The sequence below is a fragment of the Caretta caretta genome, chromosome 14, assembly GCF_965140235.1.
Source record: "Caretta caretta isolate rCarCar2 chromosome 14, rCarCar1.hap1, whole genome shotgun sequence".
NCBI lineage: Eukaryota > Metazoa > Chordata > Testudines > Cheloniidae > Caretta > Caretta caretta.
The window spans coordinates 25,532,060-25,552,373 of record NC_134219.1 but is presented as its reverse complement, the minus strand read 5'-3'; the positions used below and the strand labels follow the sequence as shown (position 1 = coordinate 25,552,373).

The 20,314-nt window shown below is 49.4% G+C and overlaps 1 protein-coding gene across 2 annotated transcripts in view; it reads left to right on the top strand.

Annotated features, from left to right (window-relative positions):
* The window catches only part of ELAC2 (elaC ribonuclease Z 2), a 31,727-nt gene extending 11,440 nt beyond the window's left edge, over positions 1–20,287 (top strand). For both annotated transcript variants that reach the window (XM_048817780.2, XM_048817781.2), the window contains exons 11-24: positions 1,067–1,179; positions 5,472–5,570; positions 5,799–5,937; positions 6,021–6,106; positions 7,882–8,000; positions 8,943–9,039; positions 9,595–9,733; positions 10,899–10,937; positions 11,123–11,232; positions 15,966–16,065; positions 16,149–16,269; positions 16,826–16,904; positions 17,827–17,971; positions 19,374–20,287. In XM_048817780.2, the coding sequence (XP_048673737.1) occupies positions 1,067–1,179; positions 5,472–5,570; positions 5,799–5,937; positions 6,021–6,106; positions 7,882–8,000; positions 8,943–9,039; positions 9,595–9,733; positions 10,899–10,937; positions 11,123–11,232; positions 15,966–16,065; positions 16,149–16,269; positions 16,826–16,904; positions 17,827–17,971; positions 19,374–19,628 (1,641 nt within the window). In that variant the 3' untranslated portion in view covers positions 19,629–20,287. The remainder of the gene's footprint in view (positions 1–1,066; positions 1,180–5,471; positions 5,571–5,798; positions 5,938–6,020; positions 6,107–7,881; positions 8,001–8,942; positions 9,040–9,594; positions 9,734–10,898; positions 10,938–11,122; positions 11,233–15,965; positions 16,066–16,148; positions 16,270–16,825; positions 16,905–17,826; positions 17,972–19,373) is intronic.
* The last annotated feature ends 27 nt before the right edge of the window (positions 20,288–20,314 follow it).

Here is a 20,314-nt window from a genome sequence, read left to right as displayed (position 1 = left end):
CATGGTAGGATTGGTTGAACTGTCCCTGAACCATACCTCTTAGTGGCAAGTACAAGCCTTGCATGTTTGTTCAGATTCAATAGCCTTCCTTGGCAGCTTGTTTCAGTTTCAAGCTTTCCCAGGCTCATTCCCTTGGTAACAGGTTGTCCCAGGGTCCCTGTCACTGCAGATGGGACAGTATCTGCCATCATGGGAGAAGGGTTGGCGATACACACGGAAATGACACGTATCCCATGCCAACAGTGTGGTGGTTTGTTCCTCTGCCTCAGTGGCTGGTCCAGTTATAGCAATTTGAGTCTGCCACAGCCTGTGAGCTAATGAAGCTGGTCCATTAGTTCAGGCAGTAGAGGTGCTTACGCTTTCAAACCCAGAGCGTGCCTACATCTGACCCACTATAAACAGGGGTCCCCCTCACTGATTACACTTGTTCATCATCCTGTGACACCCCCCTCCTCACCCCCCGCTCACAGTGGTTAAAAGGCTCTGTTTGGGGATAGATTAAGATGGATAATCTCCAAGGCCAGTGGCTGGTGAGGGGGAGAGACCCTAACTGTGGGTGTTTCTGGTGGATCCATAAACAAAATCACTGCCCCCCCCCCCCCCCCCCCTCCGGGAGATATGAGTGAGCAACAACTGGCCCTGCTTCCCAAAGTAGCTCACAGGGGCACGCCCCAGTGCACAGAGGGAAAGCAGCTGAATTTCCCTCAGGTGCAGCTGAGACGCTTCTTGCTTTGTTGAGGCCATTGTGAGGGATCCATTGGGCAATGTGACCCAGCAAAATCAATGAGAGAGGAGGAGAGAAAATGGTTCCAGTGCCAGAACGGTAACTGGAGCATGAGTCCTTGGACTCGCTGACCATTGAGCAAAGCACCCTGGCGCCCAGCTGATGAGCGAGCAAGTTCTGTGAGGTCCCCAGGTGGCTGTGGAAGAGGAATGAAATGAGGCTGGTGACTGAGCGGCATGTGCTGTTGGTTATGTTGCCAAAAGGGAGCTGCATACCCAGGCATGTTCAGACAGCATGTACCATAGACTGACCAGGGTGTAACCCTTGTGTGCCTCGTTGCAGATCCTGCCCGAAGAGGTCTGTACTCCTCCTGATCCAGGCCCTGTGTTCATTGTAGTGGAATGTCCTCATGAAGGCTTTGTGGATGCAGTCTGTGAAAATGACATGTTCCGCAGGTATAGTGGAGGGAGGGAAGGGTGTTCCCTGGAATACAGGGTTGGTGGGGGAGGCGTATCAGGCTTGAGCACTTTTTTATGAAACTGAAAATCTCCTGTTAGCCTGGTTACAAATGGAATCTGACATGCTTCGTGGGCTAATGCCAGTGACAGCAAAGTCACCTTGAATAGCCTGGTTAGGAAACCTGCAGATAGCGCACCGAGATATAGAGCCACCAACAAAGATCAGCAGAGGCACAGAAGTTGAAGTATGAGAGGCAGGGCTGTGACAGGGTGTTTTCTGTGCAGGGTGCTTGACTTTAGAACTCATTTCCCCAGGGCCTGGAAGTTATCTTCAGGGCACCTTGCAAGGCCCATCTTACTTGGGAGAGGGGCTTTCTGGGGGTGGGAGGAGAAAGTATTTCTCTCTGGTGCACTTAGTAAGTTACTATATTTCATGAGGTTCCTGCTATCTTAGTTTTAAATAGTCACGTGACTGGACTGCATGATACGCACCTTTTAGTGAGTTCTTGCATCTAAGTAGCTGAGATTTCAAAGGTCTTTGCATACAGTGAGCTTACCTACTGTTCAGTCTGGATCTCACCCCAGAATGTGGGAAATTATCTCTTACCCTGTAACTCTTCGGTGCCTTCATGCTTCGCTGCTGTAGATGTCTGTCTGGGATGCCCACAGTCAGCAACAAGCATGCACTTGCTCTACGTACTGAGCAGTCCTGGCCCAACACTTTGGATCCAGGAGTGTACTTGAAGCATCAGACTTCTATTGGTCTCCACCAGCCTTGATTAAAAACTGGTAAGGTGACTCCACACTCTCCTCAGCCCCGCATTTCCCCAAAAACCTGTTCTGAAATGTCCAGCCCTGTCCTGGAACAATAAGAGGGAGGTTAAGGTTTGTTGCTCCTTTAAAGAGTCTGTATCCAGCAGTTTGTTGCTGTAACTGGAGTCCCCAAACTGTTCAGTTCAAACACAGTACTGGATTGGTTTAAATTAAGTTTATTGAATTCCAGAGAGACTTGAACTGAGCATAAGGATTAAAGTTCGAAATGGTTACGAGAGAGACAGACACTTTCTGGGCACTAAAATCTAACAGACTAGACTGGGTTCAAGGTAAAATCCCCTCAGCAAGTTTCTGTCAGTATCTCTGACCAAGCTCCTTTTGGATTTATCCTCCAAAGTCAAAGGGTTGGTACCTTTGTCTTAGGTGAAAGACTGATAACTTGGGGTTCTGTACCCTTCTCTTCTGTAGTCCATTGAATCTTTGAAATGGATTCTTTTGAAGAATACCTCAAGATAAGTTGGTTTCCAGCTGAGGGGTAGGCAACATGGAATCTTTCCCTGCTGGGGTTATCTGCCAAAATGCAAATTACTTAGTTTCTGCATCCTCCCCACAGTGCAACTGACTGAACACTGGCTGTTAATGTCACACCCACTTGGCAGAGATAGAATTGTAGAGCTGGAAGGGACCTCAAGAGGTCATCTAGTCTAGGCCCCTGCACTCATGGCAGGACTAAGTATTATCTAGACCAGCGGTTCTCAACTGGAGGTCTGCGGCCCCTTGGGGTTCTGCAAGCCCTTTCAGGGGACTTGGAGCCCTGTAGCTGAAACATTGTTCCCCGAGCCCCAGCGCTGAAGCTGAGAGCGGTGTGAGGGGCTGTTGTGTCCCATCTCTTCTTCTTCTCTCCCCCCCGCCCCCCAAGCCAGGAGCGAAGCGCAGGGCTGAAGCTGGAAAACCTCCCAAGCCAGGGGGAGGAAGGAGCTGAAGCAGGAGCCCCCAGCCTGTACACAGGCCCTAGGTACCCCCTCCCTGCACCCTGAGTGGTTTTCAAACTTTTTGAACTGGATCCCTGCTTTGTTTTATTTTATGGTTGTGTCCCCACCATAGCCCAGCCAGGCTGGGGGGCCTGAGTGAGTTGTGGGGGTGGAGGTGGTGCTTGCTGTGTGGAGCTGGCTCAAGCCCCGCCAGTCCTTGCACTGCCCTTCCCCCCGCTCCCCCCCAATAGAAGTAAAACTATTCCTATCCCCAAGGTCTCCCCCCCCCCCCCCCCGGCCCTGAGCCCTGAGTTCCCTGCCTTCCCTGAGCCCTGGCATTTTAATAGCATGTTGAGGGGGGCATCAGCAAGAAAAAGGTGGAGAACACCTGCTCTGGATCATCCCTGATAGGTTTTTATCTAACCTGCTGTTGAAAATCTCAAATGATGCAGATTCCACAACCTCAATAGGCAATTTATTCCAGTGCTTGACCACCCTGAAAGGAAGTTTTTTCCTAATGTTCAACCTAAACCACCCTTGCTGCAGTTTAAGCCCATTGCGGCTTCTATCTTCAGAGGCTAAGGAGAACCATTTTATTCCCTCTTCCTTTTCTGTACTTGAAAACTGTTACGGTCTTCTCTTTTCCAGACTAAAGATTGAGAAAAATTGGCTATCTTCCCTCACAGGTCATGTTTTTGAGACCTTTAATCATTTTTGTTGCTCTTCTCTGGATATTCTCCAGTTCACCTTTTCTGAAAGGTGGCGCCTAGAACTGGACACAATACTCCAGTTGAGGCCTAATCAGCATGGAGTAGGGCGGAAGAATTACCTCTAGTGTCTTGCTTACAACATTCCTGCTAATACATCCCAGAACATTTGCTTTTTTGCTTGTGATCCTCTGTGACCCCTGCAGATCCCTTTCTAGATTAGTCCTTCCTAGGCAGTAATTTCCCATTTTGTACGTGTGCAACTGATTGCTCCTTCCTAGGTGGAGTACTTTGCATTTGTCCTTATTGAATGTCTTTCTATTTACTTCAGACCATTTCTCCAGTTTGTCCAGATCATTTTGAATTTTAATCCTAGCCTACAAAGCACTTGCAACCGCTCCTGGTATTGTCCGCTATTTTTTTTTTTTTTTAAGTGTACTCTCTATGTAATTTTCTAAATCATTTAAGAACATAAGAATGGCCATTCTGGGTCAGACCAAAGGTCGGTCTAGCCCAGTATCCTGTCTTCAGGTGCTTCAGAGGGAATGAACAGAACAGGTAATCAAGTGATCCATCCCCTGTCACCCATTCCCAGCTTCTGGCAAACAGAGGCTGACAATGGCCCTGAACTGATCCCTGCAGGACCCCACTTGATATGCCCTTCCACCTGGACTGTGAACCACAGATAACTAATTGGAAAGCCATACCCAGAGTGTAGTTATGCACTCAGCTAATAGTAGCTCCACCTAGGTTGTATTTTCCTAACAGTTTATGACAAGGTCATGTGAGGCAGTATCAAAAACCTTACTAAAGTCAAGATATGCCACATCTACCGCTTACCCCCCACCAGCTACAAGGCTTGTTACCCTGTCAGAGAAAGCTATCTGGTTGGTTTGACACAGTTTGTTCTTAATAAATCCATGCTGACTGTTACTTCATCACCTTATTATCTTCTAGGTTTCAGAGGAACAGCCGTGTTAGCTGTAGCTCACGAAAGCTCATGCTCAAATAAATTGGTTAGTCTCTAAGGTGCCACAAGTACTCCTTTTCTATCTTCTAGGTGTTTGCAAATTGATTATTTGCTCCATTCTTTCCAGGTACCGAAGTTAGGCTGACTGGTCTGTAATTCCCTAGGTTGTCCTTACTTTTTTTTTTTTTTTTATAGATTGGCACTATATTTGCCCTTTTCCTATCCTGTGGAACCTCACCCATCTTCCATGACTTTTTTCAAAGATAATCGCTAATGGCTCAGATATCTGCTCAGTCAGCTCCTTGAGTATTCTAGGATATATTTCATCAGGACCTGGTAACTGGAAGACATCTAACTTGCCTGGGTCATTTTTAACTTGTTCTTTCCTTATCCTAAATGCCTCTTATCCTACCTCATTTTTACTGGCATTCACGGTGTTAGATGTCCAACTGCGACTAAACTTTTTGGTGAAAACTGAGACAGTTGTTTAGCACTTCCCCTATTTCCACATTTTCTGTTGTCTTCCCTCACTCACTGAGTAATGGGCCTACCCTGTCCTTGGTCTCCCTCTTGCTTGTGAGCAATTGTCCCCCTCGTATAGATGGAGGCAGTAGGATCAGAGGCCCAAGGCCACTGTGGATCTTGGCGAGTGTGGAGTAGAATCCAGAACTCCTTGACTCTCAGATCTGAGCTTTAACCTCTCTCTGCTGGGCTTCCTTCCTGGAGGAAATAGTCTCTGCTCTATGGAGTCCTTGATAGTAAATAGATTCTGGAGAGCAGCCTTGTCCTCTTAGGTGAGGAGGTGAGATCTCTGGGTAATAGGAGCCAAGCATTGTTGTCATCTTTGATCTTAAATGTCTGTTGTAGGTACCAAGAAGGGAAGGCTGAGGGTCACGTGGCCTTGGTTATTCACATCACCCCAGAGTCAGTGCTTCGAGACAGCCGGTACAAACAGTGGCTGGAAAGGTACATTGCTTTTATTTAATTACGTTGACTTAAAATAACCTTGAAGGAAGCCTAACCCACAAACTCCGTGATCCCAGACTGGCTAATAACAGCCATGGGTCAGGGCATGTGTGGTCAGTTCAGAGAACAGTGGTTGGTTAGTTAATGGCATTGGGTGCCCAGCAGTGGGTTGGAGCTGAAGTAGTCTTGTATCTGAACACATCTTACTATTCCTTTTTCTTTCTCCAGGTTTGGACGCACAACTGAACACTTGATACTTAATGAAAATGCAAACACTGTGCACTATCTCCGCAGCCACAAGATCCAAACCCAGTTGAACCTCATTCACTCAGAAATCTTCCCACTGTTAACTAGCTACCAGAGTCGGGTAAGAGGCTGCGCCTGTCTGCAGGTGTCTGCAGAGGCAATCTCGTGCATGCTTACAGGTTGCTCCTTCTGTCTCCTCTCCAGGAAGAAGAGGCCACTTTTAGCGTGCCTGTTGTGCGGGGAGAGTGCCTCCTGAGATACCAGCTGAGACCGAAACCGCAGTGGCAGAGGTTGGTACCCTTGGTAATATATAAACTGAAGAGAGATCTGGCCTCCTGCCGCAGGCATCTGCATGGGAGCAGAAGTCATTTTAGAAGATCAGATGATGAGCTGAGACCAAGGAGCATTCAGCATCTAAATGGTGGTGAAGCAAAGGTGGCTTGAAGTCACCTTTGCACTCTGGTTCTGGGCCAGTCTGTGCAGGACCAGACCCCTGGAGAAACTTTCAACAGCTCATTGTGGGGTGGGTGTGTTTGGATGTGAAGGGGGGTTGCATTGTGGGGTCCCCCAAAGAAATCCAAGGCCCCATTTTCTGAATGCTACACAAGTCTCTACTAAGACTGTGTGCTCCAGAGCACTTAGACTCTATGTTTGACTGGACCTGTAGGTGTAATGTTCAAGTGGATGCCTAAATGTATGTCTTCTGTCCTAGGGATTTCATAGTTTTAAGGCAAGAAGGAATCCTTAGATCTAATCCAATGGTTCTCAGTGTTTCCAGACTACCGTACCTCTTCATGGGTCTGATTTTGTCTTGCATAGCCCATGGCTCATCTCACTTTAAAAACTACTTACTTACAAAATCGGACCCAAAAATACAAGTGTCAGAGCACACTTGCTGAAAAATTGCTTGCTCTATCATTTTTACCCTAGAACTATAAAATAAGCCAACTGGAATAGAAATATCTCACTTACATTTCAGTGTATAGAGCAGGATAAACAAGCCCATTGTCTGTATGAAATTTTAGTTTACTGACTTAGCTAGTGCTTTTTATGTAGCCTGTTGTAAAACTAGGCAAATACCTAGATGAGTTGATTGTACCCCCAGAAGACCTCTGCGTGTCCCGAGGGCACACATACCCTGGCTGAGAACCACTGATCTAGTCTGACCTGTATATCACAGGCCATTACATTACACTGTTACCCCTGTATCAAATCCCATGGCTTGGGTTAGACTAAAACATTTGTCCTCCAGATACTAAACGGTGGTGTGCCCCAGGCTGAGAACAGGAGAGGCCTGGGGGTACCAATGCCCAAGACCCCTAATCAGTTCCTTGCTGTTGCAGGGGAGACATACCCAGATGATTCCAGCAGGTGAAATGCCCCATGCTGCAGCAGGGAAAACAAAACATGCTATAGTACCTGCCAGTCTGGCAAGGTGTGGGGACAGAATTCCTTCCAAACCCCACATTATGACCCTGAGTGTGTGAGCAAGACCCAGCCAGCTGTGGAAGAAAGGTCTCTGTATCACTGGTCCTCCCTGTCCAGTGTCCTGTCTCCAACTGTTGGCTGATGGCGTCAGAGGAAGAAGGAAGTCCCAAATTCAGTTGGGAGGAAGGGGAATGGATTCTGTTTAAACATTTAGGCTTCACTCTACCTGCATGCGATAGCTGTCCTGAAACCTTGTCAGGATATTCCTATACATGCAAGAAGGTGGGCTCTGAAACTAGCATGGGTGAGTGAAGTTTCCGGCACAAGTGCTGTACCCTGCCCCTGAACAGTGCACTGGGTCCCAGCAAGTCCTGCACAATGTCGCCCTCAAATCCTGAGGTCATGCAATGATTCCCTCTTGCTGGAGTTAGTTGCCCATGCGCCTCCTGCCGTCTGCTGGCAGTCCTGGTGGATTGTAGTTTTAAAGCAGGCACCTCTGGGGACTGTTAAGGAAACTTTCAAAGTAGGCTAGTATCTAAGCAGTAATTTGACACTTTGCCCCATAAATTAAACTGTTTTCAGTTGCCCCCCTCCCAACCCAGCCACATCCTGATCTGTGGCCTGTGGATCCTTTCAGGGATGTGGTTGCTGTCTGCAATTCCAGTGAATTTGTGGCTGAAGCCCTGGAGCTCCCTGGCTTCCAGGACCGTGTGAAGGAGTGCAGAGAGAGCCTGCAGGCTGGGCCGGTCAAGTCAGGTGAGGAGAGTGTGCAGGGCCCTTTGATTGGAGTAGTAGATAAGTCTGGCTTGACTGGGGAGGTGGGTTGAATTGTTGGATAGAAACAAACTGGGGCTTGCGTTCTAAGGGGATGCTGTTCAGTGAAATTCTCCCATCACCCTGCAAGCTAATGAAGCAGCCCTAACAATACGCTGAGTTCAAGTGCCCAGCATAGCACAGGACGGGCTTGTTCCCACATGTTCTTTGCCACTCAACACGGCACAAGCCAGTTTGCATTCTTGGCTCTTGAGGGTGCTGGGTTTGGGGCTCCAGCACTGCACGGGGAGGGTTTAATCACCAACAAAAACCCAGCATTGCATTCTACTGCAGTGCTCTGCTCAACACTAGTTGCTTTGGGCTTTTAAAATTGCGATCCCAAATGAGCAGCGTTCTTCTAACATGCTGACCATATAGTGAAGTATGGGAGGAGCAGCATCTAATCCACAGCTGGCTCCCTCTGGAGCCCAAATCTGGTCATCTGGCTATGCACTGATGTCCCTGTGTGACACGGGCAGTGAATCAACATCTAAACCATGACTGCAGGAAAAGCCTGCATCACTGCCTGTCTGCTATCCTGCCAAGAGGGCCATGTCCCTTCTCATTGGATAGCCGTGTGTGTCAGTCACTACCAAGCCCAGTCCTGACTCATCTGCCTCCATTCTGGGTGGACATGGAGCAAGGTGTCCTGCTATCATTTCACAGAGGATTTTGTATCTTTTCCCCATCCCATTAGTATTGATGCTGTGGGGAGCTTGGAGGCTGGGGGTCAAAACCCAGTTGGATGAGCTGGCTAGCCTGAGGCAGGATCTGGAAATCTTGTGCTTCAATATTGAACTTCTAACCTGGCTGGGAGCTAAACATACTACAATGCAGCAGGCTCTTGCCAGCATTCATGCAAAGCATGTTTCATATTTTCTCTAGGTAAAACTGAGCATTACCCGGAAATAGTCTTCCTAGGAACAGGCTCTGCAATTCCAATGAAAATCCGGAATGTCAGCTCCACCCTGATAAATAGCAGGTAAATACTAGCTCTTTACCTTTCCCTTCCAGTACGTGTGGAATTGCAGGGCGGGTGTTGTGTGGGTGGCTATACCGATGTGCCAGCATACTGGATGTGTGCCTCACTTGGCGTTCATGGACCTATTAACCAGGCAGGCAATGAAGGGATTGGGAACGGGCCTGGGAGTGTTTGAACCTTGGTCACTAGTTCAAACGGTACTCCAAGGTTCTCATTGTAGAAGGGCAAAGTGCTTCCCACATGTGGTCTTGTGACCGCCTTTGCAGGGCGTGTTCAGACAGCCACTCTGCTTGGCATCAGGCGTCCCCATTCCTGTCAGCATCAGGTCAGAGAACAAGAGCTGAAGCTGCTGTGGAGACTGAACTTTCAGAGTTGGCCCCTCCACGTCCTTTCTACGGAGAGACAGCACTAGTGGCAGAAATGCTGGTTGCTGCCTTTCACCCCCAACTGCTGCCTTCCCAGATCCCACTCTGAGCTGGTGTGCTGGGCAGCGTTCATCTGTTGTCATCCATTCCGGTTACTGCCAGCAATACACCCGCTCTTTCCTCTTGCCAGCCCTACCCAGTCACTGCTCCTGGACTGTGGGGAGGGAACGTTTGGCCAGCTCTGTCGCCACTACGGGGACCAGGTGGACAAAATCCTGTGCAACACAGCAGCCGTGTTTTTGTCTCACATCCATGCCGATCATCACACAGTGAGTATCGCTGGGGGTGACTGAGTTAGAGAAGGTGAGTTCCCAGCTGGGTGTGGGTTGTATCCACTTCAGTGGTGACTCTTGTCACAGAAAGTTCTGCCGTATACTGTTCATTTTCTCCTGTGAGTGTTTCACTCCTGTTTTAGCTCTGTAACCATTCCAGTGTCTCCATCAAACATCCTGCCCTGCTCTGCTGCATGTGATTCTGTTGCTCCTGTTTTTAGATATTCCTGGAATTAATACTGGTTCTAGCCTCCCAGCTGTATCTCATAAGCTGTTCCCCACTGTGGACTCCCCAAACCTTGCTGAATTCTGCTCAGCTATTAATCCTGTCTCTTCCTAGCACTGGTCCCTGCAAGTCTGGGTTCAGGCATGTTTCTGGGGCTGGGTGAATAAATTGGATTTTTGCAGTAGCGGTTTCTGGGGGCTCTCGACCTCCCAGGGGTATAAATTCAGCACTCTTCACTGCTTGGAATGTGCTTTCACAAGAAGCTTCAGCAAACTAGCAGGCTCCCTGTTTCATGCTGGCTTGATCCAGGCAGGCTGCATTTCATGCCCGATAGCTTGACCTTTACAGAAGGGCTTCCCTTTCTTCAAGGGTTGTGGGGAAAAGGGGCAGCTACATCCTTGGCAGAATTGGGGTAAGGTCTAATATCAAGTACTTTAGTGGTTTGTCACTAGCTCTTCAGAACCAGTGGGCATTAGATCAGAGTGTTCTTTGCTGCTCGCTAACACAGCTGTGGCACAGAACTCAGAAAGGAGGTTAGGGTTTTCTCCTTTCTGGCTGACATTGCCTCAGCTGCAGAGTTTCTCCTTTTCTCCTCCCCCTCCCACCCCCCCAGTCTTTATAAGGGTTGTAGCTTTCAGACATGAGGTTTTAGGACACAGATTTATGAGGGATTGGGCTACAGGATTGCCTCCTCTCAGCTGCTCTGGGGGGGCAAAGGTCATCTGGGCAGAGGCAGCATTGGTGGGGAGGGCTAGGAGCAATGCTTCAATTTACACGTGACCTTCCTCTAGTTTGTCCCTCAAGCGGTGCCCCACACTTCACTGAGCTGGTGGAATGGCTGTGAAATCGGCTCTGTTAGCGCAGCCCTGCTTCCCTGATGTGGGTTTATTACACAGTAACTGGCTGACAATGGTTCTTCCATATTCTCTCTTCTAGGGTTTGTTGAACATTCTGCTGGAGAGACGGCGAGCGTTCGTAAGTACCATAGCTGTTTCACTGCCATTTAAACCTTAGGGCCAAGGTTACCCCTGCTGCCAGTGGATGTGGTTCCATTGATATCGACGGAGCAACACCTGCCTCTCCCTAGACTATGCCCTGCCTTGTGTAAATTTCTGAAGCACCCCCCGGTACTGACTCTTCCTTGCCTGTTCTGCTTTCAGGCATCCCTTGGTCAGCCACCAAGCCCGCTGCTGCTGATAGCGCCCACGCAGATCATGGCGTGGCTACACCAGTATCACAACAACTGCCAAGAGATTCTTGGTCATGTCAAGTGAGTGCCTCCCTGGCTAGTCGCAGGTAGTTGAATTAGTGGGAAATACTCTCGCTGTGTCCTTGTCGTTCATGGGCCAGGGCAAACCGCTGCCTTGGCCGTGCGGCATGCCGTACAGGCCCTGTCTGCTGTATTTCGATTGATCTCTGCAATTGACGAGCACTTAAATGCAGCTGGTCAGAGAACCTTAGCAGCAAAATGTCACCTCACTGCAAAAACTAACTAGCCAAAAGGGCTGATCTCCAATACCCCACTTCAGACACTGACTTTTTGCTCCTTCCTCCCCTGGAGCCTGAGCGCACAGGTGGGGTTTGCAGCCTGCACTGTTGGGGCTGGAGTATAGCTCCAAATCACAGGCCTTGTGGCAGGCTGTAGAGTACTTGGAGGTTCTGGTTTCTCCTTTGTCTTCCCTTGGGACTCCGTGTGTAGGGTCAGGTGATTGTATTCCAAGGGCACATGCCTGGAAGCCAGGCATTAGCCACTAATCACTGCAGCAGCTGGGGGCAGGAGAGCACTGACCTTGCCCCATAGGGTAACGTTTGTTCCCCAGCCCCTCATTGCCAGCTCTGTCACCAGCCCTGAGGCCAGGAATCCCAAGGCCAAAGGGGGAGAGGTTCTTGCTGCTGGGTTAGGCAGCCCATCCCTGACACTTTGGGTACATTTAGGCTGCAGCTGGGGAGCATGCTCCCCTGACCACATGAAAACACAAACCAGCTCTGATCCAGCTAACTTGCTAAAAATAGCATTGTGGTCACAGTGGCTCAGGCTAGCCACCCATGTACATACCTAGGATCATGGACCAGATTGTGCTTGGGTGGCTCATCCTTACAGCCATGCTGCTATTTTTGGCACACTGGCTTGTTCAAAGCTAGAGCTTGTATGTCTACCCGAGATGGGGTGTTCAATTCCCAGCTGCAGTGTAGCCATTTCCTGTGTCAGAGCCTGAGTGGGCAGGCTGGCTTCTGACCCACGGCTCCAGACAAGTGAAGATTGCAGTTCCTTTAGGGATTCTGCTCTCCCCTACTTAGGGGTGTAAAAGGGAGGGATAGCTCAGTGGTTTGAGCATTGGCCTGCTAAACCCAGGGTTGTGAGTTCAATCCTTGAGGGGGCCATTTAGGGATCTGGGGCAAAAATTGGGGATTGGCCCTGCTTTGAGCAGGGGGTTGGACTAGATGACCTCCTGAGGTCCCTTCCAACCCTGATATTCTATGATTCTGTGACTATGAACAACCCAACCAGGACTCACCAGGGGTTGTCAGCATTAACAGTTGACTAGCCAATTCCTAGTCAGTATCTGCTGGTTAGCCCCCACCCTCTTCCTTGCCTCGATCCCACTTACCTAATCTCCTGTTGCCTTAATGGGCTAACCTGCTAGTTGTTACTGGTTCTGGATGATAGTCCCTTCCTTTTAGGTGTGTACTCTTGGGCTATAATCACCCAACTCTGCCCACTAAATCCTGAGGGAAGAGGTAGAAAGCAGCCCCCAAGGGCCTAGGGCAGGTTCACTGGGTACTTGAAGGACTGGTGACAGGTTATCTTGTAAAAATGGGGCCTCCGTTTTGAGAGAGGCAGAGGCAGGTTCTGGAGCATTGGCATAGTGTGCTCCCAGCAGTGAGCTGCCATGTCATGTATCTGCTCCCCAGGGGGTTTTTAGGTGTCCCACAGATACAGGCCATTGCTGTGTCTAATCTCAAGTTGACAAAGGCATGGCTGATGGTGGCACGTGTGATGGTCATCTGACAGTCATGTCATCTCATCTTTGTCAGGATCGAGCCTCAGCCACTGACTCTCATCTACGTGCCAAAATCGCCAGTCTCTCTTCTCTTCCACCCCCCTCCTCCACAGTGTGATACATACGGAGGGGGACCAATGGAACTCTGGGGCATTCCTCCTTGGAGGAAGAGCCGTTGCCCAAAATTACTCTGGGAACTCTGACAGGAAGGAAATAGATTTGCTTAAGAGCAGCCCCCTCTGCTGCTGCTAGTCAACACCTTGTGATGGGTGGTAACTAGCTAGGATGCGGGGGCCAAAGCATGGAGAATGGAACTAAATTCCACCAACAGCTCCAGTATTCGTCCAACAGCTCAGAGCACCACTGGCCAAAACCCAAGCTGAGAAAGCTGGGCATTGAGAGCTTTCCGTGTGAGCATGCACAGCAGAGTCTCGTCTAGATCCTTGCAATTCAAACTCTCACAGTAATGACGAAGCTTTTTTAGGATGTGAGGTCTGTAATCAGCCACCTGGCAGACCCAGCTTGGACTGGCCAGGCTGCCTACCTCCTGAAAAAGATCAGGACTCTGCAGGCAACAATCCAGTTTTTCTTTGGCTACTGCATAAGCACAAAGGAACTTGGTTGCACTCCAGCAGCTTTTGGCCTGGAACTTGCACTCCTCTTTGAGTTGTCATAGGTCATGTCCTTAGCGGGGTGATCCTTGAGGGGTAAGGTGTCCCAGTGGACACTGATTGTTGACTCTCCGATCATAAAGTCCTACCAACCATCAATGCAGGGGTTCTCTGAGGAAAATCCTGTTGCATTCCCCGGTGCCCATTAGAAAGTTCTGTTCCCAGCTGCCTCTGATGGCAGACCAAAGCCTCAGCCCACAGGAGGTAATGGTTGGCCCATGATATGGGCAAAACAACCAATTGTCAGACTTCTAATCCACCCTAAATGCACCACAATGAGCTGATATTGAGACAGCAGCTAGACACCTGTGGGTCTGTGCCAGCCAACTTGGGTCCGTAGGGCTCAGGCTGCTGAGCAGGTTCATTGCTGTGTAGACTTCCCAGGGCTCCGAGACCCTGCGAGGTGGGAGGGCCCCAGAGCTTGAGCTGCAGCCTGAGTCTGGAAGTCTATGCAGTACTGAGAGAGCCCCGCTGGCACAGGCCACCGCGGGTGTCTAGTTGCTGTGTAGGCAGATCCTAGTACAGTGGTTTTTCAAACACATACACTGACCCTCGTCGGGTATGTGAAAAAAATCCTGTAATGGCAGACACTGCCTTTTATTTAGTAAAACTTGGCAATCTAATCAATATTGAATCTCCCTTCAATCAAACTGTATTGGTGTAAGTTTCCTTTCTGCTGTGCAACTCCAAATCAGAGGTTTAAAAGCTTTGGGGTATGCCCCCCCAGGGAGGCTCAGAGGAGCATTTATGGGAGCAAGTAGTGATAGCAGGCAACTGTCTTCAAAGTTTTTGAGCTGAGTGGCTCCCCCCCCCACCAGACGGGCTGAATGGCTCACCTCAGAGGGGTGAAGGTGACATTCTGTTCCCAAGCCCTGCTGCACGATGTTGCTGCTCCCCCAAAATGTTTCTCCATGCACCCAGGGGGGCCGCCCCACAGTTTGAAAAACTCTAGAAGCTGTTGCTAATGGAAGGCAGAAATCTGGGAGGGGGGGCACATGACTCTGTATTCCCCCAATCTCCCCACACTGTTTCTGCCTATCTCAGATGGGGGTACACAGTAGACTACCTTATTTGGAAAGGGGTATGCAGCCCAAAAAGTTTGAAAATCACTGCCCTAGTAGAATTGGTTAGCAGGTCTGAGCTGCATTGTGTAATATGTCAGAACTACCCCTTCACCAGACCAGGCCAGTAAGGCCTCTCAAAAACTCCAGGAGCTCTACCCAGCCCTCAGCAGAGCTGCTGTGGGTTTAACCTCATGGATGTGTTCTCCAGTTACAGTAAACATAACTTCAGAAAATGATTCACAACACTGTGTGGAGACGGGTTACTCTGTTCTACTGTGTGGGCTTTTCAGACTGCCAGCGTTGGCCTACCTCTGCTCTTGATGAGGTGTATGGCCAAACTCCCATTCGCTTCAGTAGAGGCAGTCAGGCCAATGCTGAGCACTTGGGAAAAGCTACTGCTTGTTTGTAGGAGGCATGACTGCTGAGGCCTTATGTCAAAGGATCACTTTAGGTTTTGCAGTTGCATACCAGTAGCTAGACTTGATCTTTCAGCGGCCAGGCTCCCCCCTTGTTACACTGTGGGCCTGGACACTGTGTATTTGGAGTTACAGGGCCTTGTGACCCAACGGTCGGCGTGGGGGAAGCAGTCCAGCACCATATAGCTTTAGAAGTTGCTGAGATCTGCTCAGAATAGGCTCCTTCTAGGCCTGTGCTCTCTTTGGTGTTTATCCAGGGTGCTTTGCAGGCAGTTCCACTAACGCAACGGAGGATGCTCTGACTTTCCCCAGTGCATATTTCCATATGCTGTAGTTGGAAAAGGGTAGAGGTGGCTTGTCATTGCTGAATTGTACTAGTCATTTATGAGATGATGGGAAAACTTGCATGGCACTCCAGCAAGACCTTGAGCATAAAACAAATGGGTATGAAGCAACAGCGCAGGCAAGAGACTGTGAGAACAAGGGAGGAAGGATTCCAGGAAGGGAAATTAATTTGAAGATGGGAAGAGGGTATTTGGTGGATGAGTCTTCCCTGCTTATGGAGGCAGGGTGGGGGAGGAGAGCTGTGCACAAGGGCATGGAAGGAAGGTGTTCTCCTGGGCAAGGCACCTGCCCTGGGACTCGGGGCAGGGTTTGGTGAGGATTAACAATCTGAAGTTGGAAAAATAAAACATGAACACCCCAGCACAGACCTAGTAGACATGTCCTGGGGAGGTCTCGCTGTACTACAATAGGTTGTAGTTTCCCGAATGGAACGTGCTGCTCTGCTGACATGAACAGTTTTCAGTGTAGCCTTGACTTCCTAAACATCTCCCTTTTTCCTCTGCAGTATGATTCCTGCCAAGTTTCTGGTGGAAGGGGCGCAAGTCATCGGACCTAAAGCCAAAGCTCTGATTAGCTCACTGCTGGAGAAGTATGACTTTGCGGAGGTAAGCTGGCTGGCGGCTGGGAGAAGGCAGCGAGAAGAGTGTAGGGGTAAACTGTGGTGGATAACGCTTGTGGTCCTGTTCAGTTCCAGACTTGTGAGGTGCGGCACTGTAAAAATGCCTTTGCTTGTTCGATGGAACACACATCTGGCTGGAAAATAGTCTATTCTGGTGACACGATGCCCTGTGAGGCCTTGGTCCAAATGGGTGAGTTGAAAACGCACTGTAATTGCTTTGCCAACTGCCGTTAGCCTGTTAGTGAGTGAAAGAGATGTCGGTAAACTCTCCCTAATCTGCTCTTGCAAGTGTTGGGGTGTGGCATCTCAAAATGCTGCAGGGAAGCGGTCTTGGGCTCCGAGTAGAGACTATGCTAATCTAAGAACAGAACAAGATCTGTATGTTGACCCATGTGCTATTAGTATTATGACTGACACTAGCTATGTCGGAAGAAGTGGGTATTCATCCACGAAAGCTTATGCTCCAGTACGTCCCTTAATCTATAAAGTGCCACAGGACTCTTAGTCTGGATCTGTAAAAGCGGCAAACACGGCTACTCCTCTGATGCCTAGCTATGCTGGTCAGGGGGACAAGCATTGGGATGCATTCTTTATGCCTTTCTTTGTGGGTTCACTGCTGGAAATATTGGGGGTAGAGAAGCACACTTGTCCCCTAATAAACATAGTACACGTCTACTTGATAAATGCCCCCGTCCGACGTGGTATGTTCTACCAGAAGGATGGAATGAATATGTGGTCTTACACAGGGAAAGACACTACTTTGCTGATCCATGAAGCAACGTTAGAGGATGGCTTGGAAGAAGAGGCAGTAGAGAAGACGCACAGGTAGAGTATTTCTGGGAAACTGGTTCTCTCTCCCTAGGAGTGAGATACAGAACTGGGCTTGGCCCTCGGAGCTGGTGATGAAGGAGGTTTCTGCTTCCCAGGATGTCCTGGGTGCGCACACATCTCCAGGCTCTGGAGGATCCCAGTTAGAGAGTTCCACCTCTTATTGATGGTGAACTAACTGGTTCTGTAACCTGGATGCAAGGGGCATCCTCTCAGGATAGGGAGCTGTTACTGTACAGCTGGGTAGCTGGAGAAATGTGCTCTGCTAGAAGGGACCCTTAGCTGTTTACCCATTGGCCTTGGGGTGAGGACTTGGATCATTTGGCACCCTTCTTACTCCTCAATTCACTTTGGGACCCATCTGAGCTGTCTCTCTCAGGACTCTCAAGGTTTGTGCCTTGTGATTGCCAATTCAAAGGGGGTGAGAAGGGGAGCACTGTGCCCTATGTGGATGCAGACAAGACCCAAGCACAGCGTCTTGGGGGGGTGGGGGTGGTTCTGGTACATGGGATGGGGGGGCGGGGGAAGGAAGATGGGATCGACAAGCTGGCACCACCAGTGACAAGCGTGCAACTAAACCCCATGCTCCCAGAATTCTTCTAAAAAATGAACACCCAGCTCACTGCAGCCTTGCTTGCCCCCTCTCGTTGCTGGAGGGGCAAGTGTAACTCACTTGCTGTATGCCCCATCTGCTGATGAGCAAGCTGTCTTCATGCACTGGCTGATAAAACGAGCAATTCAAGTTCTCATGCACTTGAGCTCCAGCTGGCATGTTTTGCCTGTATTGGGTAAAGGCTAGGGGCATTAGCACTTGGTAACGCTGCCTCCCGGTCCCCTCATGGAGAGGGCTGTGCTGTCTGGCCTTTGTCCGGTCACCAGAGTTCTACTAAGAGAGTCTTGTTCCCTGCTCCCCTTGCAGCACGACATCCCAGGCGATTGGGGTTGGGATGAAGATGAATGCAGAATTCATCATGCTCAATCACTTCAGCCAGCGGTATGCCAAGATCCCGCTCTTCAGTGCAGATTTCTCGGACAAGGTTGGAATCGCATTTGATCACATGAGAGTAAGTTGGGAACTTGGAGCCAGGCTCTCAAGGGAGCTGGGCTGTGCTGAAAATCAGGCCGTTCGCAGATCTGTTGCTGAACCAAGGATAGTAGGATTTCAATGAGCTTCCCCGGCACAGTGGGTTCCACTGGCAGCACTTTCCTGGGTACAGGGATCTCCACTAGAGGTTGACTGTTTGCTTAGCAGCTGGAGGTGAAGTGTTCAGTTGCCACAATCAGTATGCTTGGGTAAACTTGACAGCTGGGGAGGTGTCCAGAGGGAGCTCTTCTGAAGAAGGCTAGTTTTGCAGCTATTGGCCTTTCATGGCATTGCTGCAAACGTAGGGGAGTTCATGTCTGCAGTGTTTGCTGGCTGCCAGCTTCGTGCCCAGGAGCCCGCCTTGCCTGGTTCCACTGGTGCAGAGGCCAAGAGGAGGAGTGTGAAAAGGGGGCTTTTCTGTGCCACTTGCACAGTAAGAACTGAAAAGCTGTTTGTCCAGAGGGAACCCTGTAGGGCACTGTTGGAGCAGCCGCTCCCAGGTGACACTGGAACCCTCCCTCTGTGTGAGCGAGGTGCATGCCTTGTCAGGAGTAAGAGACTGACTTGGATACACATCTAGGATCTGAATTCCCCTTGGCACTAACCTAATCCACTGCAGAATGGGGATTCGAGCCCTCCGGTCTCCAATAGCATAGCAAAGTGCCTCTAACATGGGCTTCTGAGAGAGCTGCACCCCTTCCTCCTGCCCACCCTTCCAGTACTTTCTGCTGCCACCACAGCACTTGCATAGTAATTACCACATCTAAATGGGTCAAGTTGTCTCCCAGAAAGATGTCTTTGTAAGCATTGGCCCTCTCTAAATCGGTGTTCTAGATATGCTCCTGTGTGCAATCGAGGGGCGTTGCCTGTCTGTAGGCCGCTGTGTCCTCTCCAAAGTGCCTCTGCGTGTCAAAGAATTATTGCTACCTTAGGTATAATCAGTGCACTGAGTGCCATCCTCCCCTTCCCCTCACCTCATTGCATTCTTTCTGGGTGTCTTTACATGGCAAAAAGCTACTAAACACAAACTTGTTGCTCCTTGCTTATTGAACTGAACAAATACTAGCTGAAGGGTTGGTGCCCTTTGACTCTGATATTGTATATTCCCTGCCTTGTGCACGGAAGAGATCTTTTTACATAATGCCTTCTCTGGGGATTCTGAGTTAAATAGAAAAGGAAACACCCCCTGCCCCCGTATTGCAATCTGGACCCCACTGGGCTGGGTGCTGGACAGACATAATGAGTGTCCTTGGTCTAAATAGCTTGCAGTGTAAATGGACAAGACAAAGGGTGGAAGGGGAAACAGAGGCACAGAGCAAAATGCTATTCCTCTGCTATGTCTTCTCCCTGTGAATGTCAATCTGTGACTGATCACCTTTCAGGTGTGTTTTGGGGACTTTGTAACAATCCCTAAACTAATCCAGCCCCTGAAGGCTCTGTTTGCTGATGAGATCGTGGAAATGGAGGAGCGGAAGGAGAAGCGGGAGCTGCGCCTTTTGAAAGAGGCCATTGTAGCTTCAGAGAAGCTGGCAGACAGCGAGAACAATGCGAGCAAGTCAACCCCAGCCTCAAAGAAACGGGAACATGCAGAGAACCATCAGGAAGGGCCGAGCAAGAAGCTTAAAACCGCGAACTGAGCTGAGTGGTATATGGCTTGTGAAGGAAAGTAGCTCTGACCATGCTGCGCACACCTTGTCTTGCTCCCTCCAAGCTTTGGGGAGTGTGGAGTTCTGCAGACCCCCCAAGTGAGGGCTTGGGGTGCTGGTGGTGATGGGCTGGCAATGCCTGCAACTGCTACATGGGTGGGATTGCCCATTGTACTGATGTTACTAAGCATATAATAAGCAGTGACAAGGTCTCTGGCCCATGTCCGCACATGCAGTTCATGTTTCTCAACAGTGCTACCAGCCCATCTGTCAGCTTCCAGCTGCCTTTCTTCCCTCTCAAGTGTTTTTATTTATTTTTGGTTTTAGACTGGAAGCTGTTGCATGTAACAGCAGTTGTGATGACAGGAAATCACTGAAGATGAGGTCCACAAAACACCCTTGGGGCCATGGAATCTCCCAGAGTATGTTGGGAAAGCCCCTGCTTACTCTTGTGGGAATGTAACAATGTAAATAAGGGTCTGAATCCAGAGGGTAAGATGAGGTAATTCCATAATAAAATGGGACCCGATTAACAGTTTATTTTGGAGCTTGAGCTCCACTGGAACAGAGGAATCTTGAGTAATTTTTCAGTGTTCATCTTTATTACTATGGCTTTCTCAGTTTGATTCTATAAATTATGCTTGCTAGCAGATCGTTGCAGATGTGATCTCTTCATA